Source organism: Pristiophorus japonicus, chromosome 14 (assembly GCF_044704955.1).
Source record: "Pristiophorus japonicus isolate sPriJap1 chromosome 14, sPriJap1.hap1, whole genome shotgun sequence".
Taxonomy (NCBI): Eukaryota; Metazoa; Chordata; class Chondrichthyes; family Pristiophoridae; genus Pristiophorus; species Pristiophorus japonicus.
The window spans coordinates 107,950,577-107,970,845 of NC_091990.1; the positions used below are offsets into that span (position 1 = coordinate 107,950,577).

The 20,269-nt window shown below is 49.6% G+C and overlaps 1 protein-coding gene across 1 annotated transcript in view; it reads left to right on the plus strand.

Annotated features, from left to right (window-relative positions):
- Positions 1-20,269, plus strand: part of mical2b (microtubule associated monooxygenase, calponin and LIM domain containing 2b) — a 403,033-nt gene that overhangs the window by 319,023 nt on the left and 63,741 nt on the right. The window contains exon 28 of the mRNA XM_070899469.1: positions 12,001-12,182. Within this exon, the coding sequence (XP_070755570.1) occupies positions 12,001-12,182 (182 nt within the window). The remainder of the gene's footprint in view (positions 1-12,000; positions 12,183-20,269) is intronic.

The window sequence follows — 20,269 nt, forward strand, 5'->3', positions numbered from 1 at the left end:
GAAAGCGGAGAGTCGGGATAAATGGGTCCTTTTCGGGTTGGAAATCGGTGGTTAGTGGTGTGCCACAGGGATCGGTGCTGGGACCACAACTGTTTACAATATACATAGATGACCTGGAAGAGGGGACAGAGTGTAGTGTAACAAAATTTGCAGATGACACAAAGATTAGTGGGAAAGCGGGTTGTGTAGTGGACACAGAGAGGCTGCAAAGAGATTTGGATAGGTTAAGCGAATGGGCTAAGGTTTGGCAGATGGAATACAATGTCGGAAAGTGTGAGGTCATCCACCTTGGGAAAAAAAACAGTAAAAGGGAATATTATTTGAATGGGGAGAAATTACAACATGCTGCGGTGCAGAGGGACCTGGGGGTCCTTGTGCACGAATCCCAAAAAGTTAGTTTGCAGGTGCAGCAGGTAATCAGGAAGGCGAATGGAATGTTGGCCTTCATTGCGAGAGGGATGGAGTACAAAAGCAGGGAGGTCCTGCTGCAACTGTATAGGGTATTGGTGAGGCCGCACCTGGAGTACTGCATGCAGTTTTGGTCACCTTACTTAAGGAAGTATATACTGGCTTTGGAGGGGGTACAGAGATGATTCACTAGGCTGATTCCGGAGATGAGGGGGTTACCTTATGATGATAGATTCAGTAGACTGGGTCTTTACTCATTGGAGTTCAGAAGGATGAGGGGTGATCTTATAGAAACATTTAAAATAATGAAAGGGATAGACAAGATGGAGGTGGAGAGGTTGTTTCCACTGGTCGGGGAGACTAGAACTAGGGGGCACAGCCTCAAAATACGGGGGAGCCAATTTAAAATCGAGTTGAGAAGGAATTTCTTCTCCCAGAGGGTTGTGAATCTGTGGAATTCTCTTACCAAGGAAGTAGTTGAGGCTAGCTCATTGAATGTATTCAAATCACAGATAGATAGATTTTTAACCAATAAGGGAATTAAGGGTTACGGGGAGCGGGCGGGTAAGTGGAGCTGAGTCCACGGCCAGATCAGCCATGATCTTATTGAATGCCGGAGCAGGCTCGAGGGGCTAGATGGCCTACTCCTGTTCCTAATTCTTATGTTCTTATGTACATGCTGTTTGTAGCCACCAGATGACGTCATTGTTGTAGGCCACTGAGCAGCATGCAATGGTGCTGCTCTGGTATAAAAGGCCAGCCATTTTAGAGTCAGGCACTTTGGGCCTAAATTAACCAGAAGCAAGGTTGTACCTTTTCATTTAAACAGTACTCAGTTTGTACCTTTATTGCGTACATAACATTTGGCGACATTAACCTTTGTTTGCAAAATGAGCACGATTGAATTTTTATAGCGATTCGTGAAGGGAGAAGATTGGGCAGACTTTGTGAGCCATTTGAACCAGTACTTCGTGGCCAACAAAATGAAGGGGGCCGATGATGCAGATCGGCACCGGGCCGTGTTCCTCACTGTGTGGGGCTCAAAGATCTACAGTCTGATAAAGAATCTACTCATGCCTAGTGATCCAACAGAGAAAATGTACAAGGAGTTGTGTACAGTGGTACGGGAGCACCTCAAGCCAGACGACGGATTCATCATCTCGAGACACAGGTTTTATACACACGTTCGATCGGAGGGCCAGATCGCGGCGGAATTCGTTGCCGACCTGAGACGTCTAGCGGGACCGTGCAAGTTCAGGACGGTGTTGGCAGACATGCTGCGGGACGTCTTCGTTATCGGTATCAACCACGAGGTGATCCTGCGCAAACTTCTGGCGGTGGAAGAGTTGGTTTTAAAAAGGGCCATCCAGATCGCTCAATCATGTATGACGACGGCCAGGAGTTTAAAGCAAATAGCGGTAAAGGACCGAACCTCGGCAGTTACTGTAAATGCGATTGATTCGGCGTTCGGCAGAGCGGCACATGGCAGGGCCTATCCGGCTGTGTTCACAAAACCTGTGGCTGCCTAAAGTCTGCCAGCGGGAATTTATCCGACTTCTCCATGTTGGCGTTGTGGAGGAAGTGTATGGACTGTACTCTTTCATAACCAAAAGTAAATCAATTTTGATTAATGTGAAGTTTAACGGGATACCGGTATCGATGGAACTGGACACAGGGGTAAGTCAATCGATCATGAACGAGAGGGCATTTAATAAGCTGTAGGATACTAAGACCGTGAGGCCCTGGCTGAGCCCTGTTAACGCCAAACTGCGCACGTACACCAAAGAACTGATGAAAGTGATTGGCCGTGCACAAATTAACGTGTCGTTTAACGATGCAGTTCATGAGTTACCGCTGTGGATTGTTCCAGGCAATGGCCCAATGCTGCTCGGCAGGAGCTGGTTGGAGAAAATCAGATGCGACTGGAATGACATAAAGACGTTGTCGTCAGAGGAAGATACATGTGCCCAAGTATTCAGCAAGTTCCCCTCGCTGTTCGAACTGGTTATCGTCAACTTCATGGGAGCCAAGGTGCAGATCCACGTGGACTCAGATGCAAGACCCGTCCATCATAAAGCTCGGACAGTGCCGTTTATGATGAAGGAGAAGGTCGAAATTGAACTAGACAGACTCCAGCATGAAGGGATCATATCACCGGTCGAATTTAATGAATGGGCCAGCCCCATTGTTCCTGTGCTGAAAAGTGATGGCACAGTCAGAATCTGTGGAGACTACAAGGCTACGATCAGCAAGGTTTCAAAACAAGATCAGTACCCGTTACCGAAGGCTGATGACTTGTTTGCGACACTAGCCGGAGGGAAGTCGTTCACAAAACTGGACTTAACGTCGGCCTATATGACGCAGGAGTAGGTCGAGACATCGAAGAGACTTACGTGCATTAACACGCACAGAGGACTATTTATTTACCACAGGTGCCTGTTTGGAATTTGCTCGGCTGCAGCAATATTCCAGAGGAACACGGAGAGTCTACTGAAGTCCGTTCCCAGAACCGTCATGTTCCAAGATGACATCCTGATCACCGGTCGTGACTCCAAGGAACATCTGAACAACCTGAAAGAGGTTCTACTGCATTTGGACAGAGTGGGATTCAGCGTTCAACACTTGAAGTGCGTCTTCATGGCACCGGAGGTCGAATTCCTCCTGACGTGAAAACCAAGGCCATCAAGAATGCACCCAAGCCACAGAATGTGATGGAGCTGCATTCGTTTCTGCATCTACTCAACTACTTTGGTAACTTCCTACCTAAATTGAGCACCTTACTTGAACAACTGCACATGCTATTGAGAAAAGGCAACAACTGGGTGTGGGGCGCATCGCAAGACAGAGCTTTCGAGAAAGCCACCAATCTGCTTTGCTCAAACAAGCTGCTGGTACATTATGACCCATGTAAACATTTAGTTTTGGCCTGTGACGCATCGTCATATGGAGTTGGTTGCATGTTACAACAACCCAATGAGTCGGGGAAACTTCAACCTGTCGCGTATGCATTCAAAAGTTTATCGAAAGAGGAAAGAGCCTACAGAATTGTAGAAAAAGAAACTTTAGCGTGTGTGTACGGTGTTAAAAAGATGCATCAATACCTGTTCGGTCTCAGGTTTGAATTAGAGACCGATCACAAGCCGCTCATTTTGTTGTTTTCCGAGAGCAAAGTTATCAATGCCAACACTTCATCCTGCATCCAAAGGTGGGCGCTGACATTATCTGCCTATGATTATGTCATTCGCCACAGACCTGGCACAGAGAATTGTGCCGATGCTTTGAGCCGGTTGCCATTGCCCACACCGGAGGTGGAAACACTACAACCGGCAGATTTAATGTTAATCGTGGATGCTTTTGAGAGTGAAGGTACCCCTGTCACGGCTCAACAAGTTAAGACCTGGACCAGCCAGGACCTGATATTATCGGTGGTAAAGGGTTGCATCCTCAAAGGGGATTGGTCTGCCATACCTAAGCAAATGTGCGAGGAGGCCAAACCGTATATTCGTCGCAAGGATGAACTGTCTATTCAAGCAGATTGCATATTGTGGGGCAATCGAGTTGTAATGCCTAAGAAAGGGAGAGAGAAGTGTGCGTGAGTTACACAGCACACATCCTGGTATAGTGATGATGAAGGCCATCGCCAGGTCCCACGTATGGTGGCCAGGAATTGATTCTGAGCTGGAAGCATGCGTGCATCAGCAAAGCACCAGCAGAATCACCGCTGAGTCTGTGGTCATGGCCATCCAAACCTCGGTCCAGGATCCATGTAGATTTTACAGGTCCCTTCCTGGGCAAGATGTTTTTAGTGGTGGCGGATGCTTATTTGAAGTGGATAGAATGCATAATCATGTCATCCAGTACATCCACGGCAACCATAGAGAATCTCAATGTCATGTTCGTGACACATGGTCTGCCTGACATAGTGGTGAGTGACAATGGGTCATGCTTCACCAGTCAGGAGTTTCAGGAGTTTGTAAAACTTAACAGTATAAAACATGTAAGGTCAGCACCGTTCACGCCCGCGTCCAACGGGCAAGCAGAACGTGCAGTACAAATGATCAAGCAAAGCATGAGGAGAGTAACCCAAGTGTCACTGCAGACCCACTTGTCTTGCATACTGCCGAGTTACAGGACAAGACCCCACACACTCACAGGCATCTCACCTACTGAACTCATGATGAAAAGAGGGCTTAAGACCAAGTTATCTCTTGTACACCCGGATTTAAATAATCATGTTGAATACAGAAGACAGAGTCAACAAGGGTACCACGATTGCGCAACTGTGTCACGCGAGATTTCTGTTAATGATCCTGTATATGTGTTGAATTATGGTCAGGATCCCAAATGGATTGCTGGTATGGTCATGGCCAAGGAGGGCAACAGAGTATTTGTTATTAAGCTCAAGAATGGGCAAACTTGCAGGAAAGACATGGATCAAACAAAACTGAGGCACACATACGAGCCAGAACTGTCGATGACCAACCAACCTACCAGCGGCCTTTAGTGGACTCAAGGGTCATTAGTGAACCCGGAATTTCCATCACAGACTTGTTCAATAAAAATGGACTTGCAATACCTGAGATGGCCACTGCCACCCCCAACAAGTCAGCCATCCAGTCACCAGCCACAACAGACTCCACACATTCACCCAAGGCTGGAATTGAACTGAGACGGTCAACCCGGGAGCGTAAAGCACCAGACCGTCTCAACCTGTGAAAGACTGTGATAAGATCTCAGAGGAGGGTATTGTCATGTATGTACATGCTGTTTGTAGCCACCAGATGGTGTCATTGTTGGAGGCCTCTGAGCTGCCGCACATGGTGCTGCTCTGGTATAAAAGGCCAACCATTTTGGAGTCCGGCACTTTGGGCCTAAATAAAGCAGGAGCAAGGTTGTATCTTGCTTAGTTAAACAGTACTCAGTTTGAACCTTTATTGCATACATAACAACTGGGTTGTGTGTGATAGCACAAATGTACCCTCCAAGAATCACTCGTCACTCAGGGTCGGTCCATACATCAAAACGGTTTATTACACCGGCGGGGAGGTGAAGCCACTGGTGGGTCCAGGTACCTCTCTTCGCCGAACAAAGGGTTTCATGGATTTTTATATGTTTTACAACAGTTTACTACAGTTACATCAGCCCATTTCGGCCGGACACTATCCAATCATATAGATTATAGATTATATATAGATTCAAATAGACCAATAGAAGTGGTCTCTAAACATTAGGTGGCTGCGTGATTGCCTCATGTGTTGCTAAGAGTTATTCATGGTCTTGTGACATGGTCCGGGCCCCACTTATCTTACTGTCCTTGGGTGCTGTCTTTGGGCAGTCTCCTTATCTTAATCCTGTTACAGAGTCGTATTGGACTAGGACATCTTGTCTGAGGTCTGAAAGCCCGTTGATTAGGGACATCTGCAGAACTCATTTTTTTATGTGTATTCCTGTGTGAGAAACAGCAGTCTCTTTCTGCTAGCTGAAATCCCTTGAGGCTTTGCTGAACCACAAGCAGCCATCTTTACACATTTTACATACACATTTAATACTACACATTTAATACTACAGTTACATATTTAGTTCTAACACTATGCTACAGGTGCCGTTGCTCTATTGGAAAATCTCTCTCTATAACATGTGTGCACATGTTTTTGAAGGTGGCAGGACAGGTTGAGAAAGCTGTTAAAAAAGCTTACGGGATTACAAAAGACAGTACAAAAGCAAAGAAGTTATGATGAACCTTTATAAATCACCAGTTAGGTCCCAGCTGGAGTATTGTGTCCAATTCTGGGCACCGCACTTTAGGAAGGATATGAAGGCCTTAGAGAGCGTGCAGAGGAAATTTACTGGAATGGTACCAGGGATCAGGGACTTGAGTTCTGTGGAGAGATTGGAGAAGCTGGGGTTTAGACAGGTTAGATGCAGGAAGAATGTTCCCAATGTTGGGGAAGTCCAGAACCAGGGGTCACAGTCTAAGGATAAGGGGTAAGCCATTTAGGACCGAGATGAGGAGAAACTTCTTCACCCAGAGAGTGGTGAACCTGTGGAATTCTCTACCACAGAAAGTTGTTGAGGCCAATTCACTAAATATATTCAAAAAGGAGTTAGATGTAGTCCTTACTACTAGGGGGATCAAGGAGTATGGCGAGAAAGCAGGAAGGGGGTACTGAAGTTGCATGTTCAGCTATGAGGGGCGTGTCCAGCCACTTACGCCTGATTTCAAAGTTTCGTGAGTGAAAACTTACTCCAAACTAACTTAGAATGGAGTAAGTGAAGATTTTTGTACGCTCGAAAAAACCTTGTCTACACTTTAGAAAATCAGGCGTAGGTTACAAATCAGGTGTAGGGAATGGTGGGGCGGGAGGTTTAAAGGGAAGTTTACAAACATTAAACACTTCAGTTTTACAAATAAAGAGCCACCATCAATAATAAATGATAAATACATCAATAAATCAACCAATAAATCAATCAAAAAAAATTAATAAGAAAGAAAAAATGTTTTAAGTCAATAAATAAAACATTTTCTACTTACCGACTGTAGCACCGGGAGCCCTCCAACAGCGTGCTGGGATGCCCCCCCCCCCCCCCCCCCCAGTGTGTCTCTGTTAGTGTCTCTATCTCTCTGTCTGTCTGTGTGTGTCTCTCATTCTCTGTCTGTCAGTGTCTGTGTTTCTGACAGCGAGGGGAGGGGGAGGAGGGGGCTGGAGGGAGAGAGGGGGGGAGCAGAGGGAGGGATGGGGGAGAAGGGGGAGGGATGGGGGAGAAGGGGGGAGGAGGGGGAGGGGGGAGAAGGGGGAGGGGGAACAAGGGGATAAAGGGGAGAAACGGGAGAAAGGAGATGGGGGGAAGGAGATGGGGGGAAGGAGATGGGGGGTGAAGGAGATTGGGGGGGAGGAGATTGGGAGGGGGAAGGAGATTGGTGGGGGGGGGGAAGGAGATTGTGGGGGGGGAAGGAGAAGGGGGAGGGAGGCTGAACGGGCCGGGCCCGAGACTTCGAGCAGGGCCCGTCCCCAGCACCAGATTTACAGGTAGGTGGCGTTGGGTCGGGTCGGGGGGAGCACGGGTCGGGGGGGTGGTGGGAGGGAGGTCGGTTCGGTTTGGGTCGGGGGGAGGGAGGGAGAGGGAGGTCAGGTCGGGGGGAGGGAGGTCAGGTCGGGGGGAGGGAGGTTAGGTCGGATCCAGTCCAGGGGCAAGGCGGGGGGGGAGCGGGAGTTGGGTCGGTGTCGGTGTCGGGTCCGGTCGGGGGGGGGGGGGGGGGACCGGGAGTCAGGTCGGTGTCGGGTCCGGTCCGGAGGCGGGAAGCGGGAGTCGAGTCGGGTTGGGAGGAAGCAGGAGCTGGCCGTGGGAGGAGCCTTATTCACGCAGCCCCAGTGAGGCCATTCGGCCAGGGCTAGGGGCTGCATGCTTCGGGCCCCTCCCACATAGTTTTGGGCACCTGGAGCTACTGCACATGCGCGCCCACTGTAGCGCGCATGTGCAGAGGTCCCGGCACTGTTTTCAGCGCAGGGACCTGGCTCTGCCCCCTACAGCTCCTCCTGCGCTGCACCAAGGACCAGAGGACCTGCAGGGAGGTGGAGAATCTGGAGGGTTTTTTTAGGCGCACTTTGTAGCGCGAAAAACGGACGTCCAAGTCGGGACTGCGCCGTTCTGGGCGCGGCTCGAAACTTGGGCCCTACGTTTCTATGTTTCTATGTTCTCATTAGAGCAGAGAAGATTAAGGAGAGATTTAATAGAGGTGTTCAAAATCATGAAGGGTTTTGATAGAGTAATTAAGGAGAAACTGGAATTGGGTCGGTTACCAGAGAGCATAGATTTAAGGTAATTGGCAAAAGAACCAGAGGGGGAGATGAGGAAACATTGTTTACGCAGCGAGTTGTTGTGATCTGGAACGTGCTGCCTGAAAGGGCGGTGGGAGCAGATTCAATAAAAAATTTCAAAGGGAATTGAATAGGAAAATATTATTAGGGCTGTGGGGAAAGAGCAGGGGGGAGTGGGATTAATTGGATCGCTCTTTCACAGAGCTGGTACAGGCTCGATGGGCTGAATGGCCTCCCTCTGTGCTATACGATTCTATGATTCCATTGTTCCCCCTATTGTGCTTTTGTCAAATGCCAATGACATCCTCGGGGAAAAGTACTTTCAGATCAAATTCAACATTTGTGCAGGGGTTTAAACTCACACAGTCTCATCAATCAGAGTCTGAACTTGTGCTAACGGAGCTGAGGAGAGAATTATTCTTTTCAGTGGCTCACTCTGAAGTTCCATAGGTCTGGTTCCAATAGTCTGAAGGTTAGTCCGACATCAGATCATTTAACACAGGCGCTGACCTCATTCCTGATTACATTGAAGTAAGTCGTGAGTCATTCAGTCTGGGAGCAGGCGAACACACTCCTTAAAAATTCTCCTCTCCTGCTCTTTGTGCCTGCTCGGGCCTTGGGAGAATGGGTTGAGATTACATTTGTGTCCGGGCTTTTCAGTAGAAAGATTATTAGAAGCAGAAGCTCGCGAATGTGAAACCCAAAACATCGTACCAGAGATGTGGGGCTGGATTTTCTGTCCAATGCCTCAGTTAGCGGCCAGAGGGGCGTTAATGGGAGTGTAAGAGGTTACCGACCGGCCGCACAGCGTTTAGTGCCCCGACTGAAAATTCATTAGGGGCTCACCATGGACGCAAACCAGTAGCGCCGGGCTGCTGATGATCACTACGATCATCACGTACTCATGGTGCAATGCACAAGCTCGCCCCCCCCCCCCCCCCCCAAGTCGGTAAATTCGGTGCGTGCGCCTCATTGAGCACCCGCCAAAAACAATGTCTGGAAAACAGTCGGTGCAGGCTTGAGGAGTCGTTAACTGGCGGCTACTTAAAGGGCCTAGGAAGCGCTTCCCTCGGAGGTCATAGTCAGTGCAACATTTACACACAGCACAGTGCGTGAGCCTCCGAGCTTGCGGCGGCAGACAGACACAACAATACAGGTTGAAAACAAGTGATTTTGAAAACTTCATTGGGTGCATTACTATGCCGTGCCTTTAAGATTCAGCTTTTCCCGGGGTCTGACTCACAGTTCGGCACATGTTCAATGGGTCCGCAAAATATACCGACCAAACTTTCGTTATCGACCCCCAGCTCTGGTGTGCAACGGCTGATTTATCGCCCCCGTCAACTCCTCGCCCGATTCTGACCAATTTCTGGAAGGAGGCCCTAAAATTACCGCCTCGCCTGGGATACCTCGCAAATGAGGCGCAACCAAATATCTCCCCCGAGAAGTACCATTGGCACTTTGTAGGGTGGTAGAGAACTTGTGCTTTTTTCATATCGTTTGCTCTTATTTTACTGCCCTAATGGACGCACTGTGACACTGCTAATGACTATAGGAACAGTTGGAGACTATTCAGCCCCTCGAGCCTGTTCCGCCATTCAATGAGATCATGGAAGAAACAGGATCTGCAAATCCCCTGGGAGGACAGACACACCAACGTCAGTGTTCTCAATCAGGCCAACATCCCCAGCATCGGAGCATTGACCACACTCGACCAGCTCCGTTGGGCGGGCCACATCTTCCGCATGCCCGACACGAGACTCACAAAGCAAGCGCTCTACTCGGAATTCCTACATGGTAAGCGATCCCCAGGTGGGTAGAGGAAACATTTCAAAGCCTCCTTGATAAAAGTGCAACATCCTAACCAGCATCTGGGAGTCCCTGGCCCAAGACCGCCCAAAGTGGAGGAAGTGCATCCGGGAGGGCGCTGAGCACCTCGCGTCTCGTCGCCGAGAACATGCAGAAAACAAGCGCAGGCAGCAGAAGGAGTGTGTGGCAAACCAGGCTCCCCACCTACCCTTTCCTTCAACAACTGTCTGTCCCACCTGTGACAGAGACTGTAATTCCTGAATTGGAACTGTACAGTCACCTGAGAACTCAATTTTAGAGTGGAAGCAAATCTTCCTGGATTTTGAAGGACTGTCTACGATGATGATGATGATGATGATGAAGAGTCAGCTGTTGCTTTGTTTTCTAAGGAATGAAACATTCTAGCACATAACACGTACAACAAATAACAACCTGCATTTATATAGCGCCTTTAAAGTCCCAAGGTGCTTCACAGGTGCTTCAAACAGTTATCAGACTAAATTTAACACCGCACCACATAAGGAAGTATTAGGACAGGTGTCCTAAAGCTTGGCTAAAGATGTAGCTTTTAAGAAGGAAAGAGTGGTAGAGAGGCGGAGAGGTTTAGGGAGGGAGTTCCAGAGCTTGGGGCCAGGCAACAGAAGGCACGGCCACCAATGGTTGAGCGATTATAATCAGGGATGCTCACGAGGGCAGAATTTGAGGAGCACAGACATCTCAGGGGGGTTCTGAGGCTGGGGGAGATTACAGAGATAGGGAGGGGCAAGGGCCATGGAGGGATTTGTAAACAAGGATGAGAATTTTAAAATCGAGGCGTTGCTTAACCGGGAGCCAATGTAGGTCAGCGAGCACCCGGTACTGTGTGTGTTTTTACTGAATATAAGTTGAGGCAACACAATTTATTACCAGAATCAAGAATCTTACAGCACAGGAGGCCATTCGGCCCATTGTACCCGTGCCAGCTCTTTGAAAGAGCTATCCAATTCACCCAATTAAAATGATTTTGACTCATGACGATGAAGGAACAGCCGATATATTTCCAAGTCAGGATGGTGTGTGAGTTGGAGGGGAGCTTGCAGGTTGTGTGTTCCCATGCACGTGCTGCCCTTGTCCTTCTAGGTGGTAGAGGTTGTACGTCTTGGAATGTTTTCCTCCATTAAAGGCGCTATCTAAATGCAAGTTGTTGTTGAAGTTGAAGTTGGGTCACTGAGTCCAGTTTCAGATGCAGGATTGTATTTCACTAACTTCAGTTCAACACTAAGGAGTTTCGCTTTATATCTCCACATCCATGCCTTTGTTACCTCCAGACTTGACTAATTCCAACGCACTCCTGGCTGACTTCCCACATTCGACCCTATGTAAACTTGAGGTCATCCAAAACTCGGCAGCCCGTGTCCTAACTCGCACCAAGTCCCGCTCACCCATCACCCTTGTGCTCGCTGACCTACATTGGCTTCCGGTTAAGCAACGCCTCGATTTTAAAATTCTCATCCTTGTTTAGTAGTCCCTCCATGGCCTCGCCCCTCCCTATCTCTGTAATTTTCTCCAGCCCCACAACCCCCCGAGATGTCTGCACTCCTCTAATTCTGCCCCCCTGAGCATCCCTGATTATAATCGCTCAACCATCGGTGGCCGTGCCACGTGTTGCCTCGGCCCTAAGCTCTGGAACTCCCTCCCTAAACCTCCCCATCTCTCTACCTCTCTTTCCTGCTTTAAGATGCTCATTAAAACCTACCTCTTTGACCAGGCTTTTGGTCACCTGCCCTAATTTCTTATGTGGCTCGGTGTTAAATTTATTTGTTTTGTCTTAAAACAATCCTGTGAAGCACCTTGGGATGTTTTGCCACGTTAAAGGTGCTATATAAACAAGTTGTTGTTGTTGATGTGTTGCATGGACCGTGACCCGTGCTTTCAGTAACTGGGCGGCACAATTACATTTTTGTTCTTTTTGTTTCTGCCCGAGCAGCTCGGAAGCCGAGACAGAACGCAGTGCCGACCCCTCCAACCGTGAAGCCATGGTTACCTCCAGCCCGGGAGCCTCCCCATCAGGTCTGGCGATGGTCAGCAGACGGCAAACGCACGCCCATGCACCGCAGAGTAAAGAGGAAGCAAAGCCAGCCCAATCCAACTGGTCCAAGGCCCAGGAAGGTAAGGTGGTCTGGTCACACTCAACGTCTGACCTCGTACCCTGCCCCTCCCCCTCCCCCGTCGCCCCCTCTCCCAAATACCTTCGATGAGAGCCGTTGGCTGGAATGTGCAAAGTGGGTCTTTGAAGGCAGCGTCTTATCTCGTCTAATTGCTTTCCTTGTGTCAATGGGATTTGACAGATAAGGCGAGTTTGACAGTTTCACTCGGCGAAGGTCGTGCTATCTCCGGTTGACGTAATTCGCTGCAATCCTGTAACCTTCGCTGTCCTGAGAGCCAAATTCCCCCCAGCTCCCCGCTCCCAGTCACCTAATCGCCTGCAAACTGCAATTAAAAACACCTTGTTAAGTTTCTCTGTATAAATCCCAGCTGCCGGGATACACTTCCCCCCCCCGCCCAATCCCCTGACCCCCACTCCACCCACCTGCCCCCCACCCACATCCCCCACCACTCCCCATCCCCCCATCTTCCCCACCACGCCCCCTTCCCCACCCCCATCCCCATCCCTCCGCACCCCACCTCCCGCACCACACCCTCATCCCCCATCTCCTTCCCCCCACACCCCCATCCCCCCCACCCCCACTCCACCCGCCCGCTACTCCCATCCCCCACCCCCCCCTCACCCCCTCACCCCCACACCCCCTCCCACCCCCACCTCCCGCACCCCACCCTCATCCCCCACCCCCTCCCCCCCCACACCCCCTCCCACCCCCACCCCACCCACCCACCACTCCCATCACCCCCCCTCACCCCCACACCCCCCTCCTACTCCCATCCCACCCACCTGCCACTCCCATCCCCCCTTCTTCCCCGCCCCCCTAATTCTGCCCTCTTGAGCATCCCAGATTATAATCGCTCTACCATTGGTGGCCATGCCTCCAGCTGCCTGGGCCCTAAGCTCTGGAACTCCCGGCCTAAACCTCTCCGCCTCTCACTCTTCCCTCATGATGCTCCTTAAAATTGACCTGTTCGACCAAGCTATTGGTCACCTGTCCTAATATCTCCTTATGTGGCTTGGTGTCAAATTTTGTTTGATAATCGTTCCTGTGAAGCACTTTGGGACATTTCACTACAGTAAAGGTGCTATATAAATGCAATTTGATGTTATTGTTGGTGAAATTGGATAAATACTTGAAGTGGGAATAATTAGCAAGACTGTGGGGAAAGAGCAGGGGGAGTGGGACTGATTGGATCGCTCTTTCACAGAGCCGGCACAGGCTCGATGGGCCGAATGACCTCCTGCGCTGTGTGATTATATGATTCTATTGTTCCCTCTATTGCACTTTGTCTAACGCCAATTAATCAGCAGAGCTAAGACTGGAACGGCTTTAGCATTAAAGGATTGATAGTTGCTTAAAGATTAACTATCTTGCAGCACGGGCTGCATTGTTGTTGTCTACACAGTTCCCGCGTGATACAATCGAAATGCGGGTGCATTTGCACCATGAACTTAGCGTTGGCTAGAATGATTCCCACTTCAACCAGCCACCGAGGCTAGAATGTAAATGTGGAATTGTGAGTGCTCTGAGTGAGGCTCCTGGGAGGAGACAGTGTCTCATCAGTAAGTTTTTATAGTGGTTGATAATGAAGAAGAAGGCTGTAGATTGCAGGAAGATATCGAAGGACTGGTCAGGTGGGCAGAACAGTGTCAAATGGAATTCAAATCCGGAGAAGTGTGAGGTAATGCATTTGGGGATGTCTAACAAGGCAAGGAAAAACACATTAAATGTTAGGACTGAGAAGTGTAGAGGGACAAAGAGACCTTGGAGTGCAGATCCACAGATCCCTGAAGGTAGCAGGCCAGATAGATAAGGCGGTTAAGAAGACATACGGAATTCTTGCTTTTATTCGCTGAGGTATGGAATACAAGAGCAGGGAAGTTATGCTTGAAATGTATAAAACACTAGTTAGGCCACAGCTAGAGTACTGTGTGCAGTTCTGGTCACCACATTACAGGAAAGATGTGATTGCAGTCAAGAGGGTACAGAGGAGATTTATGAGGATGTTGCCTGGACTGAAGAATTTTAACTGTGAGGAAAGATTGGATAGGCTGGGTTTGTTTTCTTTGGAACAGAGGAGGCTGAGGGGGGACCTGATTGAGGTGTATAACATTATGAGGAGCCTAGATAGAGTGGATAGGAAGGACCTATTTCCCTTAGCAGAGGGGTCAACAACCAGGGGGCATAGATTTAAAGTAATTGCAGGGAAGGTTTAGCAGGGATTTGAGGGAAATTTCTTCATCGAGAGGGTGGTGGAAGCCAAATGGCCTCCTTCCGTGCTGTGAATTTCTATGACCGTATGGAGTCATCCGTGGCTTAGTCGGTCGCAGTCTCACTTCTGAGCCAGAAGGTTGTGAGCTCAAGCAATGCTCCCTTTAATCCACGCGGCTGCACAGCTGCACTGCACTCCAAGGGCCCAGGGCAGCCCTTCAGCCGCCTTTTAAATTGAAAGAAACGTATGGGCAGAATTTTGAATGGACTGCACAACCCGTTAAAAAATTACAAGGAATGTTGGGTTCAAATCCTACTCCAGCACTTAAGCAGTACTGAGGGAGCCCTACACTGTCGGAGGGGCAATACTGAGGGAGTGCTGCTTTGTCGGAGGTGCCGTCTTTCGGATGAGACGTTAAACCGCTGTGCCATCTGCCCGCTAAGATGGACGTTAAAGATCCCACAGCCACAATTTCGAAGAAGAGCAGGGGAGTTCACCCCGATGTCCTGACCAATATTTATCCCTCAGCCAACATCACTAAAATGGTCATTTATCTCACATTGCTGTTTGTGGGATCTTGCTGTGTGTAAATAGACTGCCGCATTTCCTACATTACAGCAATGTATCGCTTCACACTTCTCTGCGTAAAATTTCATCTGTCACGTGTCTGCCCATTTCACCAGATGTCCTCCTATGTAATAAGGTGCTGTTTGTGGGAGCTAGCTGTGCATAAATTGGCTGCCGCCTTTCCCTACATTACAATAGTGACTACACTTCAAAAAGTACTTCATTAGCTGTGAAACGCTTTGGGACATCCTGAGATCGTGAAAGGCGCTATACAACTGCAAGTTCTTTCATTAACATTCAGTTTTCAGAAGACATTGCAGTGAGCATCTAGTAAACTGCATCACCACCTAGTGGCGAAACAAAGCAACAGTGCCCATTCCCTCCCAGCATGGGTTCAGTAAAAGGAAAAAAGAAAGACTTGCATTAATATAGCGCCTTTCACAACCACCGGACGCCTCAAAGCACTTTACAACCAATGGAGTACTTTTGAAGTGTAGTCACTGTTGTAATGTAGGAAACACAGCAGCGAATATGCGCACAGCAAGCTCCCACAAACAGCAATGTGATAATGACCAGATAATCTGTTTTTGTTACGTTGATTGAGGGATAATTATTGGCCAATATTCTTCGAAATAGTGCCACGGGATCTTTTACATTCACCTGAGAGAACAGAAGGGGCCTCGGTTTAACGTCTCATCTGAAAGGTGGCACCTCCGACAGTTCAGCTCTCCTCCAGCACTGCACTGGAATGTCAGCCTAGTTTTATGTGCTCAAGTCTCTGGAGCGGGACATGAACCCACAACCTTCTGACTCAGAGGCGAGAGAGTGCTGCCCACTGAGCCACGGCTGACACTGCAAAAGGATATTGGGTGCTGTTAAAAGCTGCAGTTATACCTCTCCTTCTGCGTTGAGGCAAAGCAGCTTCAAATGTGCACTCAGGCAAACAGCAAGTATAACTTGGAAGTCTCTGCTTGGCTCAGTTTTTAGCCTCTGAGTCAGAAGCTTGTGGGATCAAGCCCCACACCAACAACAATAACTTGCATTTATATAGCGCCTTTAATGTAGTAAAACGTCCCAAGGCACTTCACAGCAGTGTAAATCACACTAAATCTGGCACCAATCAACATAAGGAGAAATTAGGGCAGATAACCAAAAGCTTGGTCAAAGAGGTGGGTTTTAAGGAGCGTCTTTGTCATGCATGTACATGCTATTTGTAGACACTAGGGGCCCAAGTTTCCACATGATTCGCGCCTGATTTTTAGGAGCAACTGGTGGAGAACGGACTATTTTAGAAATCGCAATTCTCCACATTTTTTTTTCTGCAGTTCTAGTCAGGTAGAACAGTTCTAGTTTAGAACAGAATTTTTTCTTCAAAAGGGGGCGTGTCCGGCCACTGACGCCTGATTTGAAAGTTTCCACAGTGAAAATGTACTCCAAACTAAAGTAGAATGGAGCCAGTGAAGATTTTTGTAGAACTGAAAAAACCTGTTCTACACATTAAAAAATCAGGCGCAGGTTACAAATTAGGCGTCCAGAACGAGGTGGGGGGAAGGTGGGGGGGAAGGGAACTCATTAAATTCGACAATAAATCCTTATTTATACTTCTACAAATATTATACAAATAAATCCAACCTGAATAAACATTTATAAGCCAAGAAAGATTAAATAAACCATCTTCCTACCTGTGTGAAAGTGCTTCAGCCAGGGAGAATTCTGCAGCCGTTCGTGCCGAGAGGGAGGGAGAGAGAGAGAGAGGGAGGGAGAGAGGGAGGGAGAGAGAGAGAGGGGAGGGAGGGAGAGGAGAGGGAGAGAGAGGAGAGGGGGAGGAAGAGAGAGGGGGGGCGAAGAGAGAGAGGGGGGGGTCGGGGAACAGGAGTGGGTGTCGGGTCGGGGGGGGTGGAGCAGGAGCGGGTGTCGGGGAGGGGGGGAGCGGGCCTCAGGTCGGGGGGGAGCGGGTCTCGGGTCGGGGGGGAGCGGGTCTCGGGTCGGGACGGGGGAGGGGAGCGGGCCTCGGGTCGGGACAGGGGGGGGGAGCGGGCCTCGGGTCGGGGCGGCGGGGGGGAAGCGGGCCTCGGGTCGGAGCGGGTGTCGGGTCGGGTCTGGTCGGCAGTGGGGGGGGGGGGAGCGAGTCTCGGGTCGGGGCGGCGGGGGGGGGGCGCGGGTGTCGGGGCGGGGCGGGGGGGGGGAGCGGGTCTCGGGCCTCGGGTCGGGGCGGGGGGGGGGAGCGGGTGTCGGGTCGGGTCTGGTTGGCGGTGGGGGGGCGGAGAGCGAGTGTCGGGTCTGGTCGGGCGGGGAGCAGGAGCTGGCCGTGGGAGGAGCCTCATTCACGCAGCCCCAGTGAGGCCATTCAGCCAGGGCTAGGGGCTGCGTGCTTCGGGCCCCTCCCACGCAGTTCGGCGCCTGGAGCTACTGCACTTGCGTGCCGACTGTAGCGCGCATGTGCAGAGGTCCCGGCACTGTTTTCAGCGCCGGGACCTGGCTCTGCCCCCCCCCACAGCTCATGCTGGCTGCGCCGAGTGCCACAGGACCTGTAAGTAGGTGGAGAATACCGAGGATTTTTTTAGGCGCCGTTTTAGGCGCGAAAAACGGGCGCCCAGCTCGGAGGGGCGCCCGTTTTTTTTCTTGTGGAAACTTGGGCCCTAGATAGTGTCATTGTTGGAGGCCGCTGAGCAGCATGCATATGGACTGCTCTGGTATAAAAGGCCAGCCATTTTGTGAGTCAAACACTTTGGGCCGTATTAAAGCAGAGCCAAGGGTGTACCTTTTCAGTTAAACAGTACGCAGTTTGTACCTTTATTGCATACATAACATTTGGCGATGATAAACTTTGTTTGCAAAATGAGCACGATTCGTGGATGGAGAAGATTGGGAAGACTTTGTGAGCCGTTTGTACCAGTACTTCGTGGCCAACAAAATGAAGGAGGTCGGCGATGCAGATCAGCACCGGGCCGTGTTCCTCACTGTGTGCGGTTCAAAGATCTACGGTCTGATAAAGAATCTACTCATGCCTAGTGATCCAACAGAGAAAACGTACGAGGAGTTGTGTACATTGGTACGGGAGCACCTCAAGCCAGACGACGGCATCATCATCTCGAGATACAGGTTTTATACACACGTTCGATCGAAGGGCCTGAGCGGGGTGGAATTTGTTGTGTTCGCGAATGATTCGGTGTTCGGCAGAGCGGCACATGGCAGGGCCCATCTCATGCTGCGTTCGCGAAACCTGTGGCTGCCCAAAGTCCGCCAGCAGGAATGTATCCGACTTCTCCGTGTTGGCATTGTGGGGGAAATCATCGGCACCAGCAGTGCCGATTTAAGCAATATAGTTACAAAGGCTGTCTGAGAGTGGGGCATCTCCAGCGCAAGTGTCCGCAGATAAGCAAGCGAGCTGCGACACACCACATGGAGGATGAGAGTCAGACTAGCGCAGATCCAGATACGCAATCCGAAATGCCAGAGGAGGAAGTGTATGGACTGTACTCTTTCATAACCAAGAGTAAACCAATTTTGATTAATGTGAAGTTTAACGGGATACTGGTATCGATGGAACTGGACACAGGGGCGAGTCAATCGATCATGAACGAGAGGGCATTTAATAAGCTGTGGGATACTAAGACTGTGAGGCCCAGGCTGAGCCATGTTAACGCCAAGCTGCGCACGTACACCAAAGAACCGATAAAGGTGATTGGCAGCGCACAAATTAATGTGTTGTATAACGGTGCGGTTCACGAGTTACTGCTGTGGATTGTTCCAGGCAATGGCCCAATGCTGCTCAGCAGGAGCTGGTTGGAGAAAATCAGATGCGACTGGAACGACATAAAGGCGTCATCGTCGGAGGAAGATACATGTGCCCAAGTATTCAGCAAGTTCCCATCGCTGTTTGAACCGGGTATCGGCAACTTCATGGGAGCCAAGGTGCAGATCCACGTGGACTCAGATGCAAGACCCGTCCATCATAAAGCTCGGGCAGTGCCGTATATGATGAGGGAGAAGGTCAAAATTGAACTGGACAGACTCCAGTGTGAAGGGATCTCATCATCAGTCAAATTTAATGAATGGGCCAGCCCCATTGTTCCTGTGCTGAAAAATGATGGCACAGTCAGAATCTGTGGAGACTACAAGGCTACGATCAACAGGGTTTCGAAACAAGATCAGTACCCATTACCGAAGGCTGATAACTTGTTTGCGACGCTAGCCGGAGAGAAGTCGTTCACAAAACTGGACTTGACGTCGGCCTATATGACGCAGGAGTTGGTTGAGACGTCAAAGAGACTTACGTGCATTAACACGCACAAAGGACTGTTTATTTACCACAGGTTCCCGTTTGGAATTCGCTCGTCTGCAGCAATATTCGAGAGGAATATAGAAAGTCTACTGAAGTCCATTCCCAGAATCGTTGTGTTCCAAGATGATATCCTGATCACCAGTCGTGACTTCAAGGAACATTTGAACAACATAGAAGAGTTTCTGCTGCGTTTGGACAAAGTGGGACTCAGACGTAAACACTCGAAGTGTGTCTTCATGGCACCGGAGGTCGAATTCCTCGGGAGGAATATCGTCGCTGAGGGCATCAGACCTACTGACATGAAAATCAAAGCAATCAAGAAAGCCACAGAACGTGACAGAGCTGCGTTCGTTCCTGGGTCTACTCAACTACTTTTGTAACTTCCCACCTAAATTGAGCGCCTTACTTGAACCATTGCACATGCTATTGAGAAAAGGCGACAACTGGGTGTGGGGCGCATCGCAAGACAGAGCTTTCGAGAAAGCCACCAGTCTGCTTTGCTCGAACATGCTGTTGGTACATTATGACCCATGTAAATGTTTAGTTTTGGCCTGTGACGCATCATCATATGGAGTTGGTTGCGGGAAACTTCAACCTGTCGCGTATGCATCCAAAAGTTTGTCTAAAGCAGAAAGAGCCTACAGTATGGTAGAAAAAAAATCTTTAGCATGTGTGTACGGTGTTAAAAAGATGCATCACTGCCTGTTCAGTCTGAGGTTCGAATTAGAGACCGATCACAAGCCGCTCATTTCGTTGTTTTCCGAGAGCAAAGGTATCAATACCAACGCTTCATCCCGCATCTAAAGGTGGGCGCTGACATTATCTGCCTTTGATTATGTCATTCGCCACAGACCTGGCACAGAGAATTGTGCCGATGCTTTGAGCCGGTTGCCATTGCCCACACCGGAGGTGGAAACGCCACAACCGGCAGATGTAATATTAATCATGGATGCTTTTAACAGTGAAGGTACCCCTGTCACAGCTCAACAAGTTAAGACCTGGACCAGCCAGGACCTGATATTATTGG